General features: G+C 37.2%; 1 protein-coding gene across 1 annotated transcript; it reads left to right on the top strand.

Moving 5' to 3' along the window:
* Nucleotides 1-15,737: 15,737 nt before the first annotated feature.
* Nucleotides 15,738-17,089, top strand: LOC108339697 (aspartic proteinase CDR1). The gene has a single exon (XM_017576886.2). The coding sequence runs from the start codon at nt 15,749-15,751 to the stop codon at nt 17,024-17,026; it is 1,278 nt and encodes a 425-aa protein (XP_017432375.1). The 5' UTR covers nt 15,738-15,748; the 3' UTR covers nt 17,027-17,089.
* Nucleotides 17,090-19,232: the final 2,143 nt, after the last annotated feature.

Genomic DNA, 19,232 nt, shown 5'->3' with positions numbered 1-19,232 from the left:
TTAGTTATAAGTATTTTAATTCTCTTCAGAATTACAATCAATGATTTCTTACAAGTTATTCAAACTATAACTCTCGTTAAGAGTATGTGAATACAATACAAAGCAGTCTAAACACTCGTAGGTGTTTCTCTCTTTTCTCTTACACAGTAAGCAATATGACAATGAAACTTGAGAGTATTTCTTTATCTTTTTCTCTTCTCTTCTCTTTTCTTCTCTTCTCTTTTCTTCAGCTCAGATGTATTCTTTTTCTTGAGCTCTTTCTTATTTGCCTCTCGGGATGAATATTTCATTAGAAGCTTCACTTGACTATCTTTTTAAGTTATCCTCTTGATTTTATTTTCAAGAGTTCTTTTATTTAAAAGCTTCATGGATATTTGTCCGTTAGACTAAGTTTAGCCTTGATACTTGTGCTTTCCCTTTCTTCTTCGGACAATAGTTGTGGGTAAGTCAACTTGTCAAAGCATACATGCTTTTTTAGTACTTTGCTTGAAGTAGGTTGTACGATTTTTTTAGGCTTTGCTTCAAGTGATAAAGATTTTGTGAATATCTCCTTTGTCTCTAACGTACACTTTTTGATATTTGATATGTGGATGCGTATAAAATAGTTTATCTGCAAGGATAGAGTAAATTGTGCAAATATGTCTTTTCTTATCACTTTTGTTTTTTTTGAACGTTGAGTACTTAATGTCATTTAATGTTTGCTTAGAACAACAAAGTTCTTTTCGATTTTCTACTGTTAGGTAGCATTTTACGATTAAGCTCTTTTCTGGAGATACCAAGCGTAGATAGATACTTCATCGCTAGACGAGGTACTTGTTAAGCTCATGATATCGTTTAGTGAAGTAAACGCTTCTTTTGTTTTTGTCTCTTTTGAGACAGATAATGTTTAGCTTTTTTAAGCTTTCTCTTGTATTTTGAATTTTATGTCTTTTAAAAAGTTTTGGCAAAGACATTATCTCGACCTGTTTTGTTTTCGAGAGCTACGTTGAATTCCTTTTTCAAGTATGGTAAGCATCAAGCGTTTAGCTTCAACTCCCTTAGACGCTTTAGGCACAATAATGTTTAGCCATGTGTCTAGGTGTTTTGACCTAGATGCTTTTCTATTTCTTAAGAACCTAAGTGTTTTCCTAAGTTTTTCTATGTTGGGGATTTTGGTTCTATGTTTTATGTGTGTGGGGTTCAGGCTTTAAGTCTTGTTTTTTCACCCTAAGTTATTTTTTGATTATTATCCCATTTTAATGTTATTTGATTAAACTTCAAAACATGAGAGCGTTTAGGCGTATACACGATTCTTCCCCTTTTTTATGTTTAACAAATACACATTTAAATGATATAATCTTTCTTACCTCATCATTTAGTTTTAAGTCTTGTGTGATTTGGTTCGTTGTGTGTTTTACATCTTTTATTGTTTTTATCATTTGTATACTGTTAGTGGACACACACTCGAAAAACAATATTGTGTATAAAGGTAAAGATGATAAGTGACAATATAAATTTAAACAACAGATAAAACAAACAAATAAACAGGAAAACGAATAAACAACACTAATAAACAGGGAAAAATATCTACCGTACAGGGCTGACCAGAAAACAGCTCGAGAATGTTACATGACAGGGCTGAAGGTTGAGCCTTTCATCCCTTAGTGGTGGAGCAGTCGTTTAGAGGCAGCAATGACAAACCTAGACCCTCCAACTAATACCGAAGGCTAAATGGAGCCTTCAGGAGAGGTGAAGTCATTCATCCTGGGGAAGACGAAAGAACAAACCATGTATGTAGGAAGCGACTTAACGGGAGAACAAGAGAGCGATTTGGGCAAAGTTCTGAAACAAAATGCTAATTTGTTTGCATGGACCGTTGTTGTCATGCTTGGGATACATCTCTATGTGATGTCGCATAAGCTCGCTTTGTTTAAAGAGGCACATCAGGTAGCACAAAACAAGAGGAGGTTAGGTGAAGAGAAAAGGCGAACGATGGATGTGGAGGTTAAAAAATTCTTAGAAGCTGTCCTTCGAGAAGTTACTTATTCTATGTGTCTAGCTAACATAGTGATGGTAAAAAAGGCAAACGACCAATGTAGGATGTGCACATATTTCAATGACCTAAACAAGGCATGTCCCAAAGACGCTTACCATCTCCCAAGTATAGACGGCCTAATTGATGGGGCCTCAAGCCAAAAAGTGATTAGTTTTTTGGATGTATATTATGGTTATAATCAAATCCCCATGTTCCCGCCCAATTGTGTGAAAACGACCTTTATAATCGAACGTGCAAACTACTTCTACGAGGTCATGCCCCTTGAGCTTAAGAACACGGGTATCACGTACCAACTGTTGATGGACAAAGTATTCCACCATCAAATTGGGAAATGCATGGACGTATATGTTAACGATATGGTTTTCTAGAGCCACTTGGTTGAAGATCATGTGAAGGACTTGACAGAAGTACTCTAGCAAGTCCGCAAGTACATGATGCACCTGAACTCGACCAAGTGCACTTTCGGAGTGGCAGCGTTAAAATTCTTAGGTTTCATGTTGACTGCTTGGGGCATCGAGACCAACCCAGATAAGTGTAGGGCAGTGCTAGAGATGAGAATCCTACAATGTTTGAAGGAGGTATAACAGTTGATAGGACGCCTAACGTTATTGTCCTGATTCATTCCTAACTTAGCCGAGCATATTAGGCCGATATTGAAGGTCATGAAAAAGAATAGTGCAGATAAATGTGGCGGACCATTAGATAGAAAAGTGGCTTTGTCATTATTAACAGTCGATCGGCTACTAAGACCTTATTTTCAAAGCAATCAGGTCATTGTTCGAACTGATCACCTCGTGGCAAAAATCCTAAGGAAACCAGACCTGGTAGGAAGGATAATGGGGTGGTCATTAGAGTTGTCTGAATTTGGCTTTCCGAATCGCACGGCTTAGTGCGCGGCCAACACTTGGCAGATTTTTCAGCAGAGTTACCAACGGAAACCTCAGACACCTCTTAATCATGGGTACTTTTTTGTGGATATATTGTCCAATAAGCGAGGAGGAGAAGCAGGAGTGGTCCTAGAAAGACCGAACGATTTGATAGTAGGGCAGTCTCTAGTTTTTCGATTCAAAATCAACAATAATATGGTCGAATATGAAGCTTTAATCATCGGGCTCACGCTCGCCAAAGACCTGGGAGCTACTTGTTTGGAGTGCCAAATGGATTATTAATTGTGGGTAAGGCAAATGAACAGTAGCTTCCAAATAAAGGATGATCACTTGCTACAATACTTTCAAAAAGCCAAAGAATTATAAGAAAACTTTAAAACTCTTGATATAAAGCATATACCTAGAGAGGAGAACGCTCGGGCCAACACCTTATCAAAGCTAGCAAACAAAAAATTAAAATGCCAACTATCCTCAGTGATAAAACAAGTGTTAATCAAATCGTCCACCGAATTCTTATTGGTGTTCATTTCTTATAGACAAACCGATTAACATAAGGAGGTGCGAGCTTTGATGAAGAAGCAGGAGGATGGTGAGGTGGTTAGTTCGGCATATGCTAAAAGGATCGCTCGGTACGTCTTCATATGTAATGAGCTATATTGGCGAGGTTTCTCCACACCTCTTCTAAAGTGTCTTTCCCACGATGAGGTGGAATACGTCTTAAGGGAGTTACGCGATGGAGTATGCGATATGCATACCGAACGACGAGCCCTTAAAGGTCGTACCTTGTGGGCGATATATTTTTAGCCAACGATGGAGCAAAACTATGTTGTATTCGTCCAAAACTACAAGAGTTGGCAAGAGCATGGTAATAATATCAACCAACCTCCCACCGAGTTGCACAATATTGTCTCCTTCTGGCCATTCGTACAATGAGGGATGAACATTGTTGGTCCATTCCCGATCAGACAATCACAAAAGAAGTTTGTTCTTGTAGCCATTGATTATTTTACTAAGTGGGTAGAAGCTGAGCTCCTTACCATCATTACAACCCAACAAATCCAAAAATTTGTCTAGAAGATTATATGTCATTTTGACATACTACGCACGGTTGTAACGGACAATGGGAGACAGTTCGTTGATAAAAAACTAACCAAATTTTACAAGAACTTAGGCATCAAGCACATCACCAGTTCCATGGAGCACCCTCAAACGAACGACCATGCGGAAGCCATGAACAAGACCATTGTGGCCGAGCTTAGATGGCAATTGGGAGACGTAAGGGACGAATGGGAGGATGAACTGTCAAAGGTTCTTTGGGGATATTGATGTTCACCTCACAGTTCCACTAAGGAAAGCCCCTTTAATTATACACATGGAACTAACGCCATGCTACCTTTTAAGGTGGGCGAACCGTCCATCTAGAGACAACTCAACGATATGAACCTTAATGAAGAAAAGCTTTGGATAGAATTGGATACCTTGCTAAAAAGATGAGAGGCGGTGGCTGTACGGGTTGGAGCCCAAAAAAGAATGATAGCCTAGAGGTACAACACCAAGGTGAAGCCGATGAACTTCCTTGAGGGAGACTTAGTGTGGCAAAAGACTTGCGAGGCCCGAAGGAACCAAGCCCACGGTAAACTTGCATCAAATTGGGAAGGCTCGTTCAGAGTTGTAGAAGATTTAAAGAATGGAGCAAACTAACTTAAACAACTGAACGGGAAGGCGGTACCCAACACATTGAATGAATCACTACTTAAGTTTTACTTCAGTTGAAATTCAAGAGGGTTTAGAACCAAAGATTCGTGCAATTTACCTATTTCGACAACAAGAACACGCACAACCTAGGGAACGTTCGTAGTGAACTCCTAGAGGTCACCGATTGGTGAGGAACATTCCAAAGCGAACTTTCATCGCATCAGCAGTTATGCATCCTAGGGAATGTTCCTAGTGAACTCCTAGATCTCATCGATCGGTGAGGAACGTCCCAAAGCAAACTCTCATTGCATCGTCATTATGCAGCTTAGGTAACGTTCCTAGTAAACTCCTAGAGCTCATCGATCGGTGAGGAACGTTCCAAAGTGAACTCTCATTGCATCGTCATTCATACGGCCTAGGGAATGTTCCAAGTGAACTCCTAGAGCCCAACGATCGAGCAAAGTAGAAAAAGCGAGGATTCGATAACGATAATCACTATTATAACCAAACGAAGATTTAAAACCATGAATTGAAGGCGATAAAATAATAGTTTCATTAGATATGTATAAGGGCATACAGAAAAAGGCTGATTGGTAAACACGGTGATCTATTACTAAAAACCATGTTTACTAAGCGGCTCATTTACAATGTTAGTTGTAAAAATTAAAATCGAAAAACCCCAATACCCCAGGAGGCCCCTCATTCATCTTCGTCATCCCCTTCCTCCTCAACATCTTCCACAACAACCTCAATACGTTGAGGTTCTTCCGGAACGGTTGGTAGATCTTCGTCGGCCTCGACAGGGGGAAGAGGAAGATCAATGAGCTGACCGTCGACCACCATCTTCATAACGTCATACCCCTCGTGGTCGATCAACACATTAAAGAAGTAACTGCACTGCACAATTCCTTTGTAGAAGCCATTAACGTGCTCATTGAACACCTCACCCCCAAAATACTTATTTTCTTAAATCAATTTGGCCTACTCAACCAAAAGACCATCTCGTTTACCCTACAGGTCTTTGTACAGGTCGCCCGTTTCCTAAACATCTAACTTTAGATCATCAATAGCCCGTTGAAGTTGACGATTTGCTTAACGGGCTTCAGTGAGGGCGGTCATGGCCTTCTTCCTATTCTCTTCATTAGTTTTTTGTGTTTCCTCCAAGTACTGATCGAGCTCCTCGTTTGCTTTCAAGGCTGCCTCTAAATCCTGTTGGACGACCTGAAGTTCCTCTGTCGAGACAATGCCCTTGGGAGTCCCGATGGTGTAGGCCATGCAAATGTTCGATCGGATTCTCAACTCGTAATCCATGTCTGTAGCCACTTTTGCGGTCATCCCCTTGAAGAAAGTCTTCTCTTTTGGGGAAAGATTAAATTGAGTGCAGTTAGCCACCTGTACGTTCGGGTCGAGCGTACCGATCAGAAGAGGCCCCTCGGGTGAACTTCCTTTACTCCTCTTATGCGAGGAGACAAAGTTCTCTTTGGAAGATTTTCTCTTCCCCTTGACATTGGATGTTGGAGGAGCAACCGTCACTAGAGTAGGGTCTGACGGTCGGGGAGAAGGGCAAGCACTCTCGGGCTCTAGTGTAGATTAAATCAAAACAGCTTTAGCACACTTTTCTTGAAAGAAACTTGATGAATAAAAACCCAATGAAGCCTTGATTCTCCAAGTTCACTTATTGAACGCCCTTGTAATCAAAACTCAGACACAATAAATAAAATAGTATATTAATGGTGGGTAAAAAGAATAAGAGAATAATAAGGTGACTCTTCAGTACATAAAGAACTACGCGATCCCTGATTGTTCCTCATAAATGGATATACGTAGGAACAAGGTCAATCCTTGTCGGGTTCATAAAACAAAAAATATTCTTTTGTTGCTTTATGTAGAAAAATGTTTGTGAGTTTGTTTTAAAAATTATTATAGATTGATTTAAATTTTTGAAAAGCGAACCCGACAAAGATTTGGTTTAACAAGATTAAATTTTTTTTTGGTTTTAAAGATCTTGTATTTTTTTTATTCAAGAATGGTGGGAAAAAGAAAGAAACCAGCCATAGGGCGACATACTTATAAAAAAAATTATGATTTAAAAAAAAAAACATTATTTGTGTGTAGGAAAAATAATACCTTTAGTAAAAACTTCAAAGTACAATAAAGAGAGAAAAAGAATGGTGTAGAGGTGACATACATTTTTAGCTTTGAGTACTTTTCTATTTCTTCTTTGGTGATTGCCGTTGACAGAACCCTTATAGGTGAGAATCTATTTTTCTCTATTATTTCTGCCTGTTTATGCTTCTCTCTTTTTTTCATCCCCTTTTTTCTAGAGTGCGTATTTATATACACACTAGGAAAAGAAATGGTCTTGGTTGCCAGAAAACAAATTAAATAATATTCAAAACATTGATTATCATTATTGTCTAACAATCTGTCGATTTTTAAAAATCATATTTTCCTCTTTAAAAAGCAACTGACACAACAAATTATATTAATATACTATTTTAATTATTGTTTACAATTATTAGCATAATATTGATTCAAATTATTACCATATTAAACTAACATTTCAAAAATATTGTGTCTGGTATTAAAGTTATTATTTTATTCTTTTTACCCACCATTAATTATTATTCTCTTATTTTTTTTATTTATTTACTTACCCGGACGAATTTGGGTGTTGACATATATATAGGATTTTTTGAATCGTGACAGATTATAATCAATTAAGATATTTATGTAGTGACACATTATAATCAATTAAGATATTTATGTAGTCTGTTAACCTTTTGCTTCTGTTTTACATATTATCCTGAGCATGTAATCGATTATTTAATCACATAAGCTAGATATTGATTCAATTGACAATTATAACAGATCAGGCTATTAAATGAACTGGATTAATCCGTATGTAAATGGATTTTTTCTTGTAGTGATTAAACAAAGTAAACTGATTTAATCAATTAGATAACTTATGTAATCGATTAATCTTGTACTTAAGTAAATTTTCAGTCCAATTTCTATTTCTTAAGAATGGAATTGGTGATGTTTGATTAGTAGTAGCCATGAGTTGAGAAAATATTTTTAAAGTATAGTAGAATGGAGTTATAATTTTGTTTGAGGTAGTTGAAAATTTTTATCTACGCCCAATAGATGACCGAACGTAACTTTGGTACCACGATTAGTATTTTGAGATTATGTAAGTTGTATGGAACCGCACGTTCCTTATATTCTTTTTAAAAGAAAAGGAGATGGGAAGGGGGCGGCTGCATGTTCAGAAAGAGGAGAGGGCTCCACGTCCAGCAAATGAATGGTAGCAGCAGCTCGTGGGTGGTGGGTCTTTCCACTTTGAAGTGTCCAGCCACCAAGAAACACCATCATCTCCATCAATTAGTGTGCTTGGAACTAAGAATGGAAAGGAGTGGTTGAGAATGCAGAGTTTTCCTCTTAAAGGTAAGACCCGTGGATTCAAGTGGGTGCTGGGTTCTGAATTTCTGGAGGAGTGGAAAGCTTTGCTGCAAGATCTGGGAGAGGTGAAGTGGAGATCTTCTGGAGCTGCAAGGAGGCTTTGGTAGTGAAAGTCTTGGGGGAGATAGATTCAATAGTTGCTAAGGAAGTCTTCAAGAGGTAAGGGGAGTTAGATCTTTTGTTTGATTGTTGAATCATACTGTATTAATGCAAATCTGGGAATTTGGGGATGAAAATTGGGAGTTTCTGGGTTTCTGGAAAATCTGGTGCGATTCTGCAGAACGCGTGTTTGTCCAAATGGCTCGACCAATTAGTGGTCGGCCAAAATAGCATGAGCGTTCGGTTTTGTGTTCTAAGGTAACGAGCGTTCGTCCTTAGGCAAAGTTAGTAATATACTAGACGTTCGTCCAAACAGTATCCAGTGAATTAGTAATGTTAGGCGTTCGTCCTTAATTAGCATTCTCATGATGCAAATCTGTAGCGTTCGGTCTTGGTAGATTAATGATTATGAGCGTTCGTTCTCAATTTGGTATTGTAGGTTTCAATCTTGAGTGTTCGTTCTTAAATTGATAGTCTGTGGTTTCAATCCTAAACGATCGGTTTTCATGTGGTATTCTTAGGTTTCAATCATGGGTGTTTGGTATCAATCTGATATTCTTAGGTTTGGATCTTAAACGGTCGGTTTTGATGTACTAGTGATAATAGCGTTCAGTTTTAATTCGGTAGTCTCTAATGGTAATCTAGAGCGTTCGTCTGGGTGTATTATTGATTTTGAGCGTTCGTTGTTAAATTGATATACTTAGGTTTCAATCTTGAACGTTTGATCTTGTGAAATAGTGACCGTAGGCGTTCGTCTTTAAAGTGGTATTCGCAGAGAGTGATCTTTAGCGTTAGGTATTGATTCTGTATTAGTAATTGTAAGCGTTCGGTTTTGATAAGGTATTCTCAGGTTTAGCTTGTAGCGTTAGGTCTTAAATTGAATTCTTAGGTTCAAATCTTGAACGCTCGGTTTTGACGTATTAGCAAGCGTTCGGTCTTCATTTGATATTCTAAGTTTGGAATCTTGAGCGTTCGGTCTTATTAGTGATTTATAGCGTTCGACCTGGATCAGGTATTCTGAGGTTTAGATTGTAAGCATTCGGTTTTGGTGTAGATCTTGACCAGTTAGTCTCAGGCTTCAATCTAAAGGGTTGGATGTGTTAGTGAACGTTCGGTCTTGATAAAGTTTCAGTTAGTGATCGTCAATAGTGAGCGTTCGATCTTGGTGATGTTTTCTGGTTAATGATCGTTCACATGGAACGGTCGTTCTTGATGATGTTTACTCGTCTTACACAGCGTTCAGTCTTGATGAAGTTTAATATTGGAGCGCTCGTTCAAACAATGTTTAATTCAATATGGTGTTCGATGGTTTAGTGTTCGGCCTAAGTACTCGATCATAGCGTTCGGCCCAATAGTGTTTAATTGAATATGGTGTTCGGTTTTAGCGTTCGGCCAAATAGTGTTGAATCCAATATGATGTTCGGTTTTAGTGTTCGGCCTAATTGTGTTCAATCCAGGTGTTCGGTTTTAGCGTTCGGTCTGATTGTGTTAAAAATCTTAGCGTCCGTCCAATTGGCATAGTGGCGTTCGACATATAACGCTCGATGAATAGTGTTCGTCCATCTAATGGTCTGCAAATGGTGATGGGTTCTAAGTTCCTTTGCTCTTGGGTTGAATTATGTGTACCAATGTTTGGAATATATGCTGTGACGTGATTTATGTGAAAATATGTGAATGTATGAGATATGTTGGATTTGCTGTGATAATATGGTGGTATCTAGTTATTCATGACTTGGGTTAAGGTTCAAAGTAACAGTATGATTCATGGACGTAATTCCATGATCCTCAAGGAGAGGATACATGGTGGTGTTTTGGGGTTGTATAGAATGATTACATGGTAGCTCAGTTTTGGGGGTCATCCTGAAACTCCAATGGTCTTTCTTCTCATGTAGAGAGGATTGAACCATGTGGTGAGGAGTCGCAGGAGGTCCTAGTCTTGGGTGCTTCCATATGATCCAAGGTGAGTGATAACGGATTAACCTCGTGACTGTGGCCGGGCGGTAGTGCCCAAAGTTCCACCGGGCGGTAGTGCCCAAGTTTCACAAGGCGGTAGTGCCAGGGCGGTAGTGCCCAAGTTTCATAAAGCCACCACGAGTGCAAGACCTGCCATAGCTCGGTAATCATTCTAGTCTGGACGAGTCGGTCTATAAAGCAACAAGTCAGGGTATAAAGTAACAAGTCTTGTGATGTCAGGTTACCATGTTTGGATGAATTTTGCATGTCGTGTGAAGTTGTATAACATGCTTTTTATATCTAGCTCACCCTTGCTTATTTGTATTGCTTGTGTATGTTTCTTTGGCGATGATCATCCACTTGGATGGGAGCAGATGGCGGGGAAGATACTTTGGGAACAGCTCTTGATGGAGACGACAGTGCTGCAACTTAGAATTGCTCGTTCTTATTCCCTGACTTCGTATTATGTTCGAAGAACTTTTGTGTATTTAAAGTTTTAAATTCTCCGAAATTTCTAGGGAGAAATTCTAATACTCTAGTCGGAAATTCCGCATTATTCTAAGGATGACTGTAATCCTTAATTAACTCTTGACTGCTTTCCTATATTATGCATGATGACGTCTTTATTATATATGCATGACGTATATAATTGGGATGTTACAGCATACATCTAATTTATTTCTTTTTTGTAATGTATTTATTAAATAAAATAATAAATATATTCTATATTAAATGGACCAACTATTTATTGTATTTATGAAACATGATATATACTTAAGTTGACTACGTAATTAAATATTAATTTTTTATTCGTTAAACTTTATTAACATTTTTTTATAGTTTTATAAAAAACAACTGCTTTTCTTAATTATTATTTAAAATTTTATTAAACGTAATAAAAAGTCAAATTAAACAAGATTATTTTCAATAAATGTAATATATTTATATATAGCTAAGCAAATGAGCTGTTTTCAATTGAGAAGATGAATAGAAATGGTATTAATTAATAGATATGTTTATTTAAATTAAATTATATGTTGAATAATTCTCACAACTGTCTTATGTTCTAAGTGCTTTATATAAAGAAGAGTTAAGTATGCTATTATTATTTAAATTGTTATAACAAATTAAAATTTGATTCTAAAATTTTAACATATTTTAGTTTCTAAATTTTAAAAATAATAAATATATATATTTAAGTCAATTACGTTAAATTGTTTTTATATGTTAAAAGTATTTTTCAGTAAATATTAAAGTAAAATTTTATTAAAATAATATAAATAACTCAAATATTAATATGTTTTAATTATAAAAAAATTTAAGTTCATTTAATTAAAAAATCATATTCATTATTTTTAAATTTAAGAATCAAAATATATTGAAATTTCGAATATAAAAAAATTTAAATTTTAAATTAAAGTTTTAAGCAAATTTTATTTTCCTTTTATGATGATAAAAATAAATAATGAAATTATTATTATTTTAATTATAAAAATAAATACAGATAGTGTTTAAAATTTTATTAAAAGTGATTTTTATTTATCTTGTTGGTATATTTTTATTTTAAATAATTATTTTTGTTTTAAAATATGGTTAAATTTTAAAAATATAAAATAAAAAAACTGTAAAAACTAGCCATTCTAAAAAATCAAATTCATAAAGCAATTATAATTTAAAAACAAAAACAATAAGGATAAAACTAATATATATATATATATAAAAAAGAATAATTATCTTTATATAATAATATAGAAATAAAAATAAACTTTAAAATTTAATAATTTTATTGTCACTTTTAAATTTTATACATAAAACTAAAGAGTAATGGTATCATAACACAATTTACATTCATTTGACACAAAGTAAAATGATAGAAAGGACATAAAAGTGTAAACTTTTGTATTTTTTCAAGAAAAGTAATGGTACTATGACATAATTTTACATTCATTTGACCGGCAGTATAAAGATAAAGGAAAACGTTTCTTCAACAACAGATTTTTGACAACAATTTGACAACAACACGTGTCTCACTGTCATTGGTTATTTTTATTAAATTTTCTTTAGAGATTCATTTTGTTTTGGAGGACATTTTTGGAATAATTTTTAGAAACTTTTTGGCGCTTTTTAATTTCTGAAACCTAACCCTGCGAAAGTCTCTTTCCTCCTTTTCGAAACTCTCTTTCCCCCTTTTCGAAACTCTCTCTCCCCCTTTTCGAAACTTTCTCTCCCCCTTCACCGAAAGATCCTTCAAAACTCTATCTCCGTCATTGAAGTTCCTTCCTTTGAAACTCTCTCCGTCATTGAAGTGGTGTCTCTGTCCACCGTTGTTCGTCCGTCGCTTGGGTCCACCAGTGTCTTTGGAGGAAGTCGTCTCTCTCTCTCTGCGCCATTGAAGTGCTTTCTGTGCGCCATTTCTCCAAAGCTCTCGTTTTTCCGCTGGCATCGTTGCTCCTTCGTCGCTTAGGTGCATTGTTCCTTCCTCTTTGGTTACAAGTGCATCATTCCTGTTTGAAGGGTACATGACCTCACCTCTCGACCTAGAAACACCTTTACTTGGTCTTCCATCCACATAGGATTGACCAAACTTGAAATTTCTTGTTATGGACACCTTAAACCATGGCCAACAGGGGGGATCAATCCATAAAAACTTGAAAACACAGTCGTCAGGACTGCTGGGGAGTGCTTCAGCCATGTCTGGGTAGCACTCCTTAACTTTTGGTACAAAAGGTGATTTTTCCACTGGTAATCGATTATAGGGTCCCTGTAATCGATTACAAGTGCATCATTCCTGTGTCAATGGTGCAGAACCTTACCTCTCAACCTATAAACACCCTTCGTGGGTCTTCCATCTACATAGGACTCACCAAAGTTGAAATTGCTTGTTGTGGACGCCTTACACCATGACCAACAGGGGGGATCAATCCACAAAACCTTGAAAACACAGTCGTCATGACTGTTGGGGAGTGCTTCGGCCATGTTTGGGTAGCACTCCTCAACTTTTGGTACACAAGGGGATTTTTCCACTGGTAATTGATTACCAGCTCCCTGTAATCGATTACCACAACATCAGTCCTGTGTTAATGATGACGAACAAACAATGATCATGCACCTCACCTCAGTTGGAGAAAACCACCTAAATGGACACTTTTTGTGAAGAAATCAATGACCTAACCTCATTATTGGTGCAGGGAGCACACCCAATAACATTTAACTCACTCACCCATCTCAAAAAATGAAAAATTCAACAAAAATAGAGAATGGGGAGTAATGTTCATATAGCTAGGGAGTACAGTTGAAGTTTCTGTACAAAATACCCATTTTCCTTTGGTAATCGATTACAGGGGTCTTGTAATCGATTACCAGAGGAAAAAGGGTAATTTGTACAGAAACTTCAACTGTACTCCCGAGCTAGATGAACACTGCTCCCCAACTCTGTTTTTCTGACCTTTGCTACTTGTTTTGTTCTTAAATTTCTCCACCGAACTCCAAATGACTTGATTCTTGTTTTGTTGGAATCTAGACTCAAAGAGCTTTCCAACAAAACAAGAATCAACTCATTTGGAGTTCGGTGGAGAAAGTTTTGAGGAAAACAACCAGCAAAAGTCAGAGGTGGTAGAAATATATAAAACGTTAACTTTAAGGAATTAACTACACCTACTCAGATGTCCAAAAGTTATAAATTAGTAGTCATTGGAAATTTTTTTGAGTCTACTATCTAATAAAAAAAGAATCACATCATTTGGAGGTCTGTGGAAAAATTTATGATTAAAATTGTCAACAAAGGTCAAAGTTGACAGCATGTTATCTTATACGTATATCTTTCCCTCTTAGAGCATGGGGAGTATTGTTCATCCAGGTGGGGAGTACAGTTGAAGTTTCTGTACAAATGACAATTTTTTCTCTGGTAATCGATTACAAGACCCCTGTAATCGATTACCAGAGAAAAAATTGTCATTTGTACAGAAACTTCAACTATACTCCCCACCTGGATGAACAGCACTCCCCAAGGTCATTTTTCTGTCCCTATGGGTGATTTTTTTCTATTTTTGTCACTGTAATTGATTGACAGGGGCTTTTATAGGTGTTTAAACCAAGGTAGTTCAACTGGACTCCCCATGATGGTTTTGCCTGTGTTTTTGGTGACTTTTTTCAAATTTTTGAGATGGTTGAGTGAGTTTAATAGTCATGTGTATCAAATCCATTAACATTCTATGATGAGAACATATTTTGGTTCAATCCATGAATATTAACATTGAAAAAATATGTTGTGAATTGGAAATGTTCAATACAATCTATTATAATAATTTTTTAAAATATTAACGTCAGCATGATTGGAAAGTGGACATTCCATAATTTTATCAAGTAGACATTCCTCTCCTCATGAGTCAATCTTCCATTCAAAACATCAACAAACTTGGTTTTGAAAGAATGTTGCACACACAACTGCATAAAAAAAATTCATGTTAGAACAATCCAAAAAATAATTAACAAAACAAGAAACACAAATTGGCAAAGAGGAAAGGGGAAAGGCTAAATGGAAAATGGGAAAGAGGAAGTGGAAAAGGGGAAAGGGAAAACGCGAAAGGGGAAAAGGAATAGTGGAGATATCTTGCTCTCATCACCGAAGTCACCGGAGTTTTCCATTTTCCACAACAAAATCAATATAAAGGAGAACATGTTTCTCGCTGGGTTGCCTCGCCGAAGAAGATGAAGCTAAAATAAATAGAAACGAAAGAGAAAAAAGAAAGCTTGAAGGGAGAAAGGAGAGAGCTTGAAGAGAGAAAGGAGAAGGCTTGAAGAGAGAAAGGAGTGAGCTTTAAGAGAGAAAGGAGAAAGCTTGAAGAGAGAAAGGAGAAAGCTTGGAGAGAGAAAGGAGAGGGAACGATGACAGAGGTTAAAGAGAGGATGAAAATGGAGTAAGTGAAAAGGAAAAAAGGGGAAATGGAAAATGGGAAACGAAAAATGGAAAGGGAAAAGAAAATACCTTGTTACCGGAGCTTTCCATTGCTTCACCGGAGTCTCGCCGGAGAAGATGAAGCTTCCTTCATGAGAGAGAAAAAGAGAAAGGAGAGAAAACACACACAAAATGAAAACCAAAATGCAACAGTGGAGAAGAATGAAAACAAAAATGAGAGGGACATTTTCGGAAGCCAAATTCATTGTCAACTTTAACGAAAAAAAAAATATTTTAAATAATCCAATAGCCTTTTGACACGTAACGTTGTCAATTTTTTGTCAAAATTGCATTGTTAGAATATCGCGATCCAAAGATAAAATAGTTATAAAAGTGTAAACTTTTATATTTTTTTAAGAAAAAAAAGATAAAAAAGGAATAAAGACAAATGAATGTAAAAATTTATGTGTGTATTTTTTTTAAGAAAGAAGAAAGTAAAAAATAAACAAAAATGGTCTCAAATAAAATTAAAAGAATGTAGGTGTGAATCATTTTTCAGAACTAAAACACCAATGAGGTTAGTATGAAACACGACCTTTCAATCCGCGTCTTCAGTGGTTGTCAAATTTGTTCTCACACACGCTTCAACAAACGTGAATGTATCACTAAGACCTTATAAATTGTGACTAGGAATGTGCTAATATTACAAATTTGAAGACTTTGATGACAACAATGTCACGTTCCTCAATCCTAATTCTTATTCTGCTGTCTCTTCACAGCATCTCTTCTTTAGAGGCTCACAAAGGTGGGTTCAGTGTAGAAATCATCCACCGTGACTCATCAAAATCACCGTTGCATCGTCCCACAGAAACTCAATTCCAACGAGTTTCTAATGCAGTGCGTCGTTCCATTAATCGTGCCAATCATTTCAACCAAAACACACCTAGGGCCAATTTAACACAAAATGATGTTGAATACCTTTTGAGCTATTCAGTTGGAACCCCACCATTTCAAGTTTATGGTATTGCTGATACAGGAAGTGACATAACTTGGTTGCAGTGTAAACCTTGTAAAACATGTTACAACCAAACCACTCCAATGTTTGACCCTTCAAAATCCAGCACATATAGAACCCTTTCTTACTCTTCTAGAATATGTAAATCAGTGAAAGGTACCACTAAAGATGGAGACAATTGTGAATATACCATTTCCTATGGTGATGGGTCACAGTCACAAGGAGATCTTAGTGAGGAGATCCTCACGTTAGACTCCACCAATGGCTCTTCAATCCAATTTCCAAGAACTGTCATAGGATGTGGACGAAACAACACTGTGTCCTTTGACGGGAAGGGTTCTGGTGTAGTTGGCCTTGGAAGAGGACCTGTGTCATTGATATCTCAATTGGGTTCTTCAATTGGTGGAAAATTTTCCTATTGTTTGGCATCAACGTCTAATACTTCTAGCAGACTCAATTTTGGAGATGCTGCTGTGGTTTCTGGGAAAGGGACCGTATCAACTCCAATGCTCTCACTTGGACCAGTATTTTACTACCTAACATTGGAAGCATTCAGTGTTGGAAACAAGAGAATAAAGTTTGGAAGCTCCTCGTCTGAGTCTGATGGAGGGAGAAATATAATAATTGACTCAGGTACACCACTCACTCTTTTGCCAGATGATGTTTACTCAAAGCTGGAATCAGCAGTGGTACATGAAGTTAAGTTAAAACGTGTTAAGGATCCATCTAAGCAGTTGAGCCTTTGCTTTGAAAGCAGTTTTCATGATCTGAAAGCACCAGTGATCGTGGCACATTTTAGAGGCGCAGATGTGAAGTTAAATGCTGTCAACACGTTTGTTGAAATCGAAGAAAGGGTAGTGTGCTTGGCTTTCATGTCAAGTAAACTTGCCATCTTTGGGAACTTGGCTCAGATAAACCTTTTGGTTGGCTATGACCTAGAAAAGAAAAGAGTCTCCTTCAAACCCACAGACTGTACTAACCAGTGATTGTTGCTTGTTTTACTTAGTATCTTTCAGTGGACTGAAAATAAAAATATATATTTTAACTCATTTTGTTCAATTTTTATTATTGATAACAGATAATGAGTGAAAACAAAAATGTTGAGAACCTTTGCCAACGAATGAACAGACTAATGTTGAGAAAGGACTTGTTTTTAATTTGCCCAGATGGGTTTGGAGGCATTTTCTATCAGAAATAATACAGCATTATAGGGCTTCTAGCTATTACCAGTTTTGAATTCCAATGTCAACTCTTAAACCTAAAGCTGATAATGCTAATACAATCTCTTGGTCAAAAATAGGGTGACCGATCATCCAACTACAGTATGATCTATCGATAAGAAGCGTTAATTAACCAATAACAAACCAGAGTAATTTAAGTCTTTAATAGATATTAGAACAATTAAATTCATTAATGAGTATTAGAGCAAGTAAAGTCATTAATGGATAATTAATGAAAATAATAAAAATTATTTATTAATAATTAATGAGTTAGACCTAATTGATGAAGAACGTTTCAAAGTGAACTCTCATCGCATTATCATACAATCTAAGAAATGTTCCAAGTGAATTTCGGGAACCCAACGATCTGATAAAGTAGAAAAAGTATAACCAATTTTGTAACCAAACGAAGATATAAAAAAAAAAAACCATGAATTGAAGGCTGCAAAATAATAGCTTCATTGGATATGTACAAGGGCATAAGAAAAAGGTTGATTGGTAAACACGATGGTCTATTACTAAAAACCATGTTTACCGAGCGGACCATTTACAATGTTAGTTGTAAAAATTAAAATAAAAAAACCCCAGTACCCCAGGAGGCCCCTCATTCATCTTTGTTCTGCCCGTCCTCCTTGTTTCAGTATGAATTTGTTGGACCGAGAGACTAACCTTTTCTGACGTGGCTTTGCTGCTTTCCGACGCTGGAATCGAGTGCTCCGCTCGCTTGTCCTCAGTTTGGACCGCTCGGTGGCCTCCAATATGCCCGCTAGGTTGTCGCCAGCTCCGATCGGTTGTACTCTTGACCGCTCGGTTATCGCTTTGGATCAGAGGGAGAGGTACCTACAAAAAGTGCTCTGACGCTCAATTGAACGTACTTGGCTTTTGGCCCTGGCTTTGTATTTATAATTTGTCCCATGGACCCTAAACTGACACAGGCCCAATAAAATATAAACAGACTTACCTTAAAATCCAGTTGGTTGCTCATAAACTGCCTATCAATATCTTTAATTAGATCGTTAATCAGATATCCTTGATTATTTTATCTTCTACTGGACCATTGGCCCAATAACTTAAATGCTTGCCCAAAAACCATTCGACCTGGTTGACCTTAGTTAATGTAGTGGATGATGGCCTGGTTGACCATTGTTGTGGTGGTGACCGAATGGTTAACAATTAATAACCGTTCGATATACACTATATCTGATACATGCCCCCATGTCCGAGTTAATCGTTCGACTTTAGCCATGATTAACTATAGGACTTATGAGTTTGAGGGAGGTTGTATTCGCTATATTGAGTAGTGTGCTTTTAGATTGTTGTTCACCTGGCAAGGCTGAACCGAATGGTTAATGGCAAGATGCTAGAGAAGTTCTCTTTTTGAAACTTTTTCTAAACTGAGTGGTGGTTGATGAGAGTTCTTTTAGAACCTTTTCTCATGTTTATCGGTAACCAATCGTGTCTATTTACCTGCACTGAGGAATAATAATTGAATTTGAACTGTAAAAAGAATGCGGATGATTATACTAACCACTTCACAAGGCAGGTTGCCTAACCAAGCAAGACCGTTCGGTTGGCGACTAATGGTCTATGATCACACCATTCGGCTTTTACCACCCAGGGGCCTTGGGTGATGAGAACGACCGTCTCGCTCGGTTTTTTCGCACCCAGGTGTGCTGGGCGGCGGGAACGACCAAGCCGCTCGGTTTTTTGCACCTGGAAGTTCCAGGCGACGAGAACGATCGCCTCGCTCGGTTTTTCGCATCGAGGGTTGCTGGGCGACGGGAATGACCGACCTGCTCGGGTTTTCACACCTAGGAGTTCTAGGCGACGAGAACAACTGTCGCTCGGTTTTTCAACCCTAGGGTTGTTGGGCGGTGGGAACGACCGACCCGCTCGATTTTTTGCACATAGGAGTTCCAGGCGACGAGAACGACCGTCTCGCTCGGGTTTTTTGTACCCAGGTGTGCTAGGC

This window comes from Vigna angularis, chromosome 5, assembly GCF_016808095.1.
Source record: "Vigna angularis cultivar LongXiaoDou No.4 chromosome 5, ASM1680809v1, whole genome shotgun sequence".
NCBI lineage: Eukaryota > Viridiplantae > Streptophyta > Magnoliopsida > Fabales > Fabaceae > Vigna > Vigna angularis.
Note: the sequence above shows the minus strand (reverse complement) of the source record. Positions and strands in the feature narration are given on the sequence as shown.